Source organism: Watersipora subatra, chromosome 10 (assembly GCF_963576615.1).
Source record: "Watersipora subatra chromosome 10, tzWatSuba1.1, whole genome shotgun sequence".
Lineage (NCBI taxonomy): Eukaryota > Metazoa > Bryozoa > Gymnolaemata > Cheilostomatida > Watersiporidae > Watersipora > Watersipora subatra.
The window spans coordinates 11,785,192-11,796,171 of NC_088717.1; the positions used below are offsets into that span (position 1 = coordinate 11,785,192).

Consider the following 10,980-nt stretch of genomic DNA (forward strand, 5'->3'; position numbering starts at 1 on the left):
TGCAATGTTAAATAGCTTATCTACCTTTCAGAAAAGACTGGGATTATTTTGAAGGCTGAATTTAGATAATAATGGGTTTTAAGACACCCATCTTTATCATTATAACTCGGACTAAACATCGCTAACTTCCGTTCCTAAAAAGCTAGCATATGTCACATATTTAGGGGCAGAGCTTGTTATGCCGATTGTGTTGTTTTCGAGAAGGATATTGAATTGCTTTAAAAAAGCCTTCATAACTTTGAAAATTAGCGGACTAATCTTTATATTGAGTACAAAATCGGAATCAGCGTGTCTGATTTACCAAGAAACTATGATAAATGTTGTATGTGGCATTTATGGTTTAATCTGAACAATTGATACCAACTGGTACACAGTAGGCAACAGTTCAAAAACTGCTTGTAAGCAAAAATGTTTACTTTGCAGTTTTGGTATAATTGTAAAAACTGAAAGAGAAAATAAATGACCGAAAACTGGAAGAGTTCTAACCTTTCTTCCAAAGGTGTTAAATCTGTATCAGATTTATCACTAGACATCATTGCTTTCGTCTTCTCCATCCTTTCCACATGACTCTTAAACAGCTGTAACCAAGCAATGTTAAACTAAACAAAATTACACAAAATGTAGAGGTACAAAAATCAAACCTGTGAACTTAATAAGTTGTGTAGAAGGGTACAGCTGATTGGGTAAATGTTGTGGTCTCAATATTTTACAGAAATGACCTCAAATATAAATGGTGCAAGGTATATATAAATCATCAGCAAATACAACAAACCTTCCCTAGTTTCAGCTAAAACCCTTCGTCCTTTAAACGAAATAGACAGTAACTCAAAAATATGTTCATAGGCAGACAACTCTGAAGGTAAAATACTTATTTTTCAAAGGATAAGGGTCTGTATAAAGTGCATTGTACAGTAAATACTAAGGGAAGGCTTTACCAAGCAGCATGGTAGATTATAAATCTATACTTTGGGATTCAGTTTATTTAGTGATTGGTAACAGCATCCCCTGAAAAGTAAAAAATCTATGGAATGGAAACTAATTTTGCCTGCTATTTCCTATCTCTATCATATCCTCTTTTTTAGGTTCATTAGACAATTGGAGGGCCGAGGGTGTATAAGAGGCATGATGAAGAATGTCACAACCACTTTTTACCTTTAAACTTCACAAAACAGGAAACAGTGTACCGCAATGACTTCTATGATAACGTTGCTCGCGGAGGGATCTCACTGGGCAAGTGTATTCATAAGAAAAATTCATATCTTCTATTTGATTTATTTTCTTTAATTTTTAATGATATTAAAACATAATAATATTAAAACCAGGTTGGACGAATGAATATTATTTGCATTTTTGGAGCCACATCTAAACAAGATTTGAGTAAACTTTCATTTAAACAAGACGGCTAATTCCCGCCTCAATCATGTTCACACAACATATTACAAGCTTACACATCTAATATGTATAACACCTTAATATTTCAATGAATTTGTAGTAATAGTCTTAAATATCAGTACAGTCGACCCTCAGCTTCCTATCACCGCCTCATCCAAATGTTTTGACATATTGCAATTATAAACTAGAGCAAGCACTTGTCTGGACATGGGAAGTAACTCCCAACATAAGACAACTAAAATTTTCAACAATATTGCATTTCAGCAAATGAAAGTAGAAAGGCTAGTAAAAAATTAAAAATAAAATACCAAAATTAACAAAAATACCGTGTATTAATTTAAATCTATCTACACGTATATCTAGTCTAGATTAGAGTAAGTTATCCTGCCCTTGCACACTCACTCAATTACTAAAGCTATGTAGTAGCAATCCTATACTTCCATTTACAGGTTGCAAAGGTAAGTAACGAAGGTAAGTAACAAAGGTAAGTAACAAAAGTAAGTAACAATAACAAAAAACCTCCTTTTACTGATTAATATTTTATAAATTTAGTTTTTACATATAGTTTAGACTTTCAAATTTAGTTTTTAATAAAAGTGTATACAATGCATTTACTTGCAATTCAATATGTGTTTATTTGGGAGCATTTACCTTAATTTTTTAAGGCAAATGTAAATATTGTATAGTAAATATTCTGTTTAATTAAACAAAACACAATGTATCCTAATAAAATATATTTGCTCTAACATGCAAAGGTTACGGCATATATAGCAAATACTATGAAATAATTTTGATGTCGAGATTTGCTTACATATGCAAACCATGCATCCCCAAATGTTATCCATGCAGTTGCAAGACTTACACAAATAAGACACAACATGAATTCGTCCTCAACTCTGCTCCAGCCCAACCTACAAACACTCCTAAAATATTACCGTCTGCTGAATGACCTAATTCTACATATTTCCTGAGCGACTGACCTCTGTATATCTGTCATGCAGCTTTTCAAATTCAGCCTTTTGTATTGCTTCCTTCTCTTCTAACCTCGAGACTATAAAAGAAAGGGTATGATTGAAACTTGTACAAAACAACTTGTACTATTGTTATATGGTGCCTATCCTGCAGATACTCACATGTAGACACGACAAACACATCCGTTGCTACGTGTTAAATTTTGCTACGAATGCTTTGAGTGACAAGAAATTTGTCAAACACCACAAATGGATAGTCCAAGTTAATTAGGAGTCTTGCTAAGGCTATACAGCATTAGCTAAACTATTGCCTCACCAGACCTCAAGCAGTAGTTGAACGTGTTTCATTAGAGCTCGAACTATAAGCTAACCTTTGGCTCATTCGAGTATACGCTGTAACTAAACCTCTGTTTTGCCAGAGCTAAAGCTATAGCCATACCTTTGGTTTATCAAAGCTCAGGCTATAACTAAACTTTTAGTTCAATGCAGTTCAGACCACATCTAAAACTTTGACTCACAAAACCTCAAGCAGTAGTTAAACATTTGCTTCTTCAAAGCTCAACTTATAGCCTAATTTTTGGGTCATCGGAACTCAGGCTACTAAGTATATTTTTGTCTCGTAAGAGCATAGGTTATAACTAGGCCTTCGGCTTAGACTTTGTTTATAGCAAAACTTGGTCTTATTGGTAGCTATAATTAATTTTGGAGACCTCCTCCAGCAGATAACAGTAGTGTAGGCTATAGTACTCCATTGCTAGCTAGTTAGATAATCATGTGTATAGAGGCTAAAACTTCCAAAGCATCAAAAGCATCTGTCAGCAAATTGAATCGCTGACCAAATCATCATAGGCCTCCTCATGGTTACCCAGCAACTCATGTCAAAGGCTGAGGTAATCACACCACTATCCAGCAATTTCATAACTTTTGAAACTAACTAAAGACCTTTAAAGGTTTACTTGCAACAAAATTCACATTACAGTTATTTGGTATCAAACGATTCACCATGTCTTACTCTGTTGTGTTGTAAGTGCCAAATATGTGGAAATGTGATTACAAGCTCTTAAAAGCTCAAAAACGAAAAGCCGCTGTAGATTGAAATCTCTTTATTTCGACGACGTAGTCATGAAATTTGGTTATCGCCTTGTCACGTAATGTGCTCCCGTGAATTGAAAGGGCAATATAAAACTTATCATAGCAATAGTTTATGACAAACACTTCGGGTTTTACCGAAGACCCGTATCAAATATAGATGCTCGCAACTTTACAGTTTTGTTTCGGTTTGGTCTAATCGGCAAGCCGTAATCTGATCATGTGACCCAATACTACGCAAATAATTTCTGCAGTACTTTTCGATTATCACAAATGACCAACAGGCTCATCAGGATTATCAGACAATGATATGTACTCCTTCAAGCTAAGACTAAAAAATGAAACAAATTTTTACGGTAAGTTATAAGATATCACTGCTAAAAGTGACAGCATTAAAATGACAATAAACAGACGCGTAAGAACAATAGACATGGTTTTATTGAATGCATGAAGTATATTTGTGAAATATTTCGACGAATGAGGTTGCATGAAAGTGTAAACAGAAACCATCTACCACAACTACGTCACATTTGAGCCGTTTTGGAAAAAGAATCCAAACTATGATGGTCTCGTGTGGCTGCGATTAACTGTTCGTTTTTGAGCTTTTAAGAGCTTGTAATCACATTTCCAAATATTTTGCACCTACAACACAACAGAGTAAGACATGGTGAATCTTTTGATACCAAATAACTGTAATGTGAATTTTGTTGCAAGTCAACCTTTAAAGAAATGTTCGCAAGACCCCTCAGATGTTCAATTTAGAACATTTATAAATTGTTGAAATTCATTCTAACAATAAATATTCAGTTAAATAATAGTGAACTAATATTTTATCACTCAATATTTTACCTTTTAGACCCGAGCTTTTCTTTAACGAAAAAGAATGAAACTATAAAAACTATCAAGTCTGAGACATCTACAGTTTTTTACGTTAGGCTTCCCAGATGAGACCAACTTCATCATGAGTCTTAATAATATAGGCAACATAAATTTATGATCATTCGCATTCGGATAAAATTATTCTCATAGAGAGTAAAAACAGTTTGAATGTTAAACCGTTGTATCTGGATACATTATAAGGTCAAACACCTAACATTTATGTTAGCTATCAATACTCTTAAAGCATCTTAACTTTGTCAGAACACATTTAAATGTTCAGTTTTTTTTCTGGATACTAAACCTGGTCATGACGACTGAAAACACATATCCTTTGAGTTTAAAAAATTTCTACATCATTCAAGCTGAATTTCCAACGCATTCATACTGGCTAATATAGATAAAAAAAACCTTTGAATTGAAAATATTTTTTAGAACGTTCATAAGATGGACAAATACACTTTTCGAATGAACTGTTGGTATACTGTCTGAATGCTACCTAGTGATAAACTAGAGTTATACACATGCTAGGATGCTAACCAATAAATGTCAAGTCATTTGAAGTAGTAAACAGCTCAATATTCCACTTTAAGCTGTAAGAATGATGACTCTGAAAATAGCGCTGCCGAAGTGTTTGACCTACACTTTGGCAGCAGAGGGTTATACGAGAAACATAAGAATTAGGAAGATGAACACAATTATGAGCACAACTCATTGCATGATAAGCGGAGGTGAATTCAGTTTCTACCTCCAACAGCAAAATATTGCCAGAATATAAATGCAAATAGCGTTGGCCTTGGCAATGTCGATGATGACCATAAGAAAACACAAAGTAGAAGACAAGAGAGAAATGGGTGAACCAGCTAAATGTGTTTGCTACCTCTTGATGAAGGAGCTGATAATATTTCAGCCATCTCTGAAATTTATAGGTGTAGATTTGTGAGCCGCTCAACGACTTATAAAATGCAAGAAAACCAGACTTTATAGATGAAACTGACACAGAAACTATGATTATACCCAGGATGCCACTCACAATATTTCCTCAGTCTGGTCACCATACAGACATCTATTCATGTAACAGTACTCAGACTGTAGGATACGTAACCTTACTTGAAACAAACAGCGATTAACTTTGTTTGTTATTCACTGTTGTCATCGTTAATCAATGTACAGCAAGTGTACATGGCCTAGAAGACTTCCTGTTAAGTTAGCAGTTCAAACAATGATAAAAAAATACAATGCCACTATTTGCAGTCAATAAAGTAAATGATTAACCGGAAATGTTAAAGCGTAGTACTGGGGTGCACATATTCTACTTTATACATGGAGTGATAATACTCAGAGCACACTACGCTACTGAACAATCCGGCCTGCTTCCATACGCTAGACGACTTTCCATACGCTAGACGACTTTCCATACGCTAGACGCTAAATTATAAAATTATGCACTGATTAGGAGCCTAATACATTTAGTAGGAAAAGCAAACTATTGATTGATCAGGCCTCCTGCTAGCATTTCTAGTCCTAATCAATTATCTGAGAACAACTTTGAAACATAAGTCTGATCTCCCATATTTACGGCTATATATCCCCTGAAGACTACCATCGCATGCTGACTTTAGGATAATGGGATGCTGACAGTATGTCAGCAGCATGCTGAAGGTAACAGAACAATAGGCTGAGGGTAGTACTACGATACGCTAGCAGAATAACCGTATACTGACCGTATACTGACCGTATCCACCAATATACTGACCGTAACCAACCAACATACTGACCAGAGTTGACCGACAAGCTGACCGTAGTCCACCGACATGCTGACCGTAGTCCAATACGCTAACCAACTTCTAAAAGTCGACTGAAATTCTGCGCTACGTTGATCAAAGTCCAATTATTTGCCGATTGAAATTCAACTATACGCCAACCCAAGTTGATGACATGCTGACCGAGGTTTTACAAAATGTTGGCTGAAGTCCTACTACATGCTGACCAGAGTGTAGCAATATTCCAACCTCGATCCAACAGCATGCTGAAAAAGTCACTACAAATCCTCGAGTCTTCTAGAAATCTAATGCTACACTGGCAATATATTATAGAAATCCGAACATCAAGTTTGATACGAAACATAGTAGGAGAACCACCAGATGCTGACACAACAGCGGATAACCATACTGACATTATGCACTAGGCACTCGAATAAAAAACGACGCGAGATAAAATAGAACTTACCTTGATCCTGGTAATTTCTGGATTTAATTTCCAATATTTTGCAGTTTTTGTTAGCCTCATCGAGCTCTATTTGTAAGACTTTCTTTTGCTCTTCGATGACATCCTCCGTCTCCATGTTACGCTGCAATGACAGGGCCATGAGGACATGAACCAAACTTAGTTCAGACCTTTCCTATTCAGTTTTACAACTAAAAGAAACTACAGAAACTATAGAAATATAAACACTGTAATTGTTAAGCAAATTTCATTCAGCTAAACAAGTGAATATTTGAGTTATTTAAAATTCTTAATATTAAAAGACCAATAAAGGTGTTATGTTCTATTGAGACTTACATATATTTCCTTTTCATAAAACACAGTGGCACCTACACTCGCGTAAGGCTCTAGATACAACAATTTTCAAGTTGTGACACACTTTTTAACAGTCTTTAAAAGCTTTCAAAGAAAAAAAATATCGCCTCTTAGTAAATCAGAAATTTCAGGGTATGAAATACTATCTTATACTCACAACTCCTCAAATTCCTTCATTTTCTCTTTGGCTCGTGAGATTCATCGAAATCTCACTCTCACGCTAATGCAATTCAGTGAAAGATCAAGTGTTCAGACAGTTTTCTGTCAGCTTTTGTTAGTTTTATTGCAACTTTGAATGTGTGCATTAAGTTCTATTCGCACTGGACCCCACAAAAGTGACAGAGAAAAGTGGTGAGATGAAGAGAGTTGTTTTGCACATACAAACAAAACAAGAGATGGTATAAAAATATGAAAAAGGAACACGTTTGATTGATCTTGCTAAAAATATAGCCGCAATTCATATAAACTTTATTTTTGTGTATGCGTTACTCTCATTTTTATATTAATATATGTGTAGTAATTTAATTCCAATATGTATTTCTTACAGGTTTTGATGCATTTTTTCAAATTATCAAAAACTTATGTCTGATTTTTAAGGTGCTTGGAACCCATTAGGGTAAAAAGTGTTTCTACTTTATAAAAACTTCCTATTACCTAATAATTTACAGAACAAATTTAAATCGCATGTGAAGATACCACTTTTCCTACATTCGATCAGTTAGACTTGCTTGAAACACTTATTATTCTTTCAGCCTGCTGACGAGTTTAAGGATTCTGTCAAGCAAATTACAAAACAAATTACAGTTTGAAATAAAAAATTCTATTGCATAGTTATATATGCCAACCAGAATTAACCATAGCATTGGTACATGACTATAGAATTCCTGATAGAGTACAAACTTGATCAACTATATAAATCCATTGAAAAAACATTGAAGAGGTGTGATGCAAATCACACACACTAACCATTACTGAAGTTCTCATAACTTCTTTAAACAAAGCAATGACCTGTCGTGAACTTTATGCTGATCAACAAACTCATACATGAGCTGACTAGCCTAGTTAATCGACTACCTTATACCAGAATATCTATTTAGAAAGTTAATCCAAAAGGTAAATGACATGGATAAAATATGTAAAGGATCCATAACCTACAGCATGACAGCAGTTTGAACTGGGACTCCAGTGAAATCGCTAAGAAAATACTTTTTATAAAAGATGATTTTTCAAATTTCAAAAGAGTTTTATGCTAGAGAATCATGAAACTTTAAAAAAATCAAGGTTGGTTGTATTACAGAAAGGCTTATGCCTTTGCATCGGTAAAAAGCAGCCTATAACCGACTATCTCATACACCCAACAAGTTCCTTGCTTTGCTAGTTAGTGATCAATAACTAGACAAAAGATTGAAGTAGTCGGTGGTTAATGAGAGCAAATATGGAATATAGAGTACCAGAAGGCCTAAAAAATCAATAGCATTGTCATGTGAAATGCTGCTCATCAGAATGCATTGTATCTAAAATGCAATTGTTCTGAAGCAATGAGTTCACAGATATACTCAGTGTAGAAGAAATCCAAGACGGGAATGATCAATACCAAATGAACCTCAGAGACCTACTAGTCCAATACGGTTATCCCTAGAGAACTACAGTGCTAGTTATAACTATTGATGAAGTTTGAAACATTCGGGCAACTACCATGATCAGCAATATCCAAGCCTTGAGTAGATAACCTAGCAAACTGCAATGAACAAATGATATAATAACCTGGTCAGCAGCCTTTCGGAGTTGTTTCTCTCTTTCGTACTGTGCTAAAAGCTGGTCATTATCTTCCTTAGCCAAGTCAAGATCCAACTGAACATTCTGTTTTTCTTTGAAAACTTTATCCCAATTTTCTAGGATAGCCACAAGTTGGGGCATCAGGCCTTCCACAACACTATCTCCGTATGTTTCTATGAGTCTTTCAAATTCTGCGTATATCTGAGTAGCCATTGATTGTACCATGTCTGACATTGTGTCCATTGACTCGTTGTGTGAATCATACAGCGAATCACTGTTAAAATCGCCAAAGGTTTCTTCTTCCATGATAGTGCTTCGGATTGAGGGAAGTTGAGGGATGAAATGGTTAGGAGTGGTTGATTAACAATTAAAAGGATGCCACTCAAAGGACAAACTGATAGGAAATAAGCTACAAGACATTCGCTTAATTGTTAAGTTGGGTACCATCTATGTGTGATGAGATTCAAACTACAAACACAAATATGGTAGTTGGAGTGTTGTTAGAATGAACCTGCAAATTTAATCACTCATTATTAAACTCATATATTGACAGAGCGTTATTAAAAAAGCTTTCTACGTTGATAAAAAAAACAGTCAACAATTGCCTATGTAATGCAAGCATAAAAATGCAACCTAATCTTTAAATACACCAAAAATTACAAGCAAATCTCTTTCTCAACTTAAAAAATAATGAAATCTGCAACATGGCAAAGTTATACTCCAGAAAGCAATTTTGATACCATGAGAAAACGTTTTTTATCACTTAAGCCAAATACACTAAAATGTTTGTAGTTATTATGTAGTAAGTTATCTAACAATAGTACACAAATAGTCATGTAAATGCGCGTCAACTTTAAAACATTTGGACATAATCATACGCAATGATTACTTCCTAATCCCACTCCTAGAAGTCCGCTAATGCCAACCATATTATAGTGATAATTTGTGTCAATTTATAAAATAAAAACTTCGTAGTATGAAACGTAAAGACGGTCTTACCTTTGATCTCATCGAATAAAGAACTGAATTTAAAATTTTGGATTCGGCTTAAAATTATATTTGTGCAACTTTGTAAATATCAGGTGTTACACGATGTCTTCACTGGCCCTATCGTACCAATCGATGTTTGCTTCTTGGCTTTATACATAGAGCGCAGTGCGCCCCTTACTTTTTCGCTGTACCAGACTAGCCCAATGTTAACGATAATTAAACTGCGCTCATTCACAATTGACGTCGAAAAGCATATACTTTTGATAGCATTGTATACGTCCGAGTAGAACGTAGAAAAGTAAAGACAATCATGTAAACATCGTTTTATATAGAGCCTTACGTATTGTGGCGGCGTGCGTTCAGAAAATTTGCATAAACTAGCATTGAACTGAATTTCTTTTAACACTTTTTGAAGCTTAGAACTAGTGCTAAAATAAATGTTAAATAGAGGTTTTTATATAAATAAAAACTAGCAAATAAATATAAATTTTAATAATAATTAAAACATTAATTAGTATTCAAAAACAGATTTTACTAATTACGTTGTATATAACTTTGGAGTTATCTTTTTCAACAGATAGAAAAGGAAAACTCTCAATATACGGGAGTCACCAACAAAAAAATAGAAAAGTAGAATTGTGGAATCCTAGCGACTTTTTGAAATGGGTTTTTGGAGGGTGAAGGCTACAGGCTTTGGCTATGACGTTATAGTGTAAACTCTCAGTCTTCAACTCAGGTACGTATACACCATGAGCTATACGCTCGGTCAGGTCACGATTGTTTCTGAGACGCGCATGTTAAATTCACGATGTCTATGCACAATAATTGTGATGCGTTTAGACGATTATTGAGAAGCAGCCAAGCGTAGCCCAAAATATCCAACTAGAAGAAACGGAAAAGATAACTAATTCAGTACTGACCTTACCGTAGTAATTCCTACTCAAGCTGCCTAGACAAAAAAAGAACAGACAACTTCATCTAATCCGCAAAATTATTTCATTACCAAATAACGACGAAGTATAACAGCCTGCAGTTATATAATTTAGACTGCAGGAAAAATATGTATCAACCATTGCAATACGTCCAACTAGCAAAAAATTATTGTAGCTGTTGGTGATAAATTGCTTAGTATTATCGTTCTGACTTGGGGAAAGCACCATCAGACGTCAACATGAATACACAATTCAAGCATTGAGAATGTTGAAACAGCTTGAAACAGTTATTCAAACACACATTGATCAGAATACATTTTTGTATATGATGCTAACATATTTGTACCACCTGTCTTTTCTCAGGATATGACAAA

At 34.8% G+C, this 10,980-nt stretch overlaps 1 protein-coding gene across 2 annotated transcripts in view; it reads right to left on the reverse strand.

Annotated features, from left to right (window-relative positions):
• LOC137406626 (C-Jun-amino-terminal kinase-interacting protein 4-like) overlaps nt 1-9,813 on the reverse strand; it is a 70,238-nt gene extending 60,425 nt beyond the window's left edge. For both annotated transcript variants that reach the window (XM_068093236.1, XM_068093237.1), the window contains exons 1-5: nt 9,684-9,813; nt 8,673-9,152; nt 6,558-6,678; nt 2,373-2,443; nt 487-578 (exon numbers count right to left, since the gene is read on the reverse strand). In XM_068093236.1, the coding sequence (XP_067949337.1) occupies nt 487-578; nt 2,373-2,443; nt 6,558-6,678; nt 8,673-8,990 (602 nt within the window). In that variant the 5' untranslated portion in view covers nt 8,991-9,152; nt 9,684-9,813. The remainder of the gene's footprint in view (nt 1-486; nt 579-2,372; nt 2,444-6,557; nt 6,679-8,672; nt 9,153-9,683) is intronic.
• Between the last annotated feature and the right edge of the window lie 1,167 nt (nt 9,814-10,980).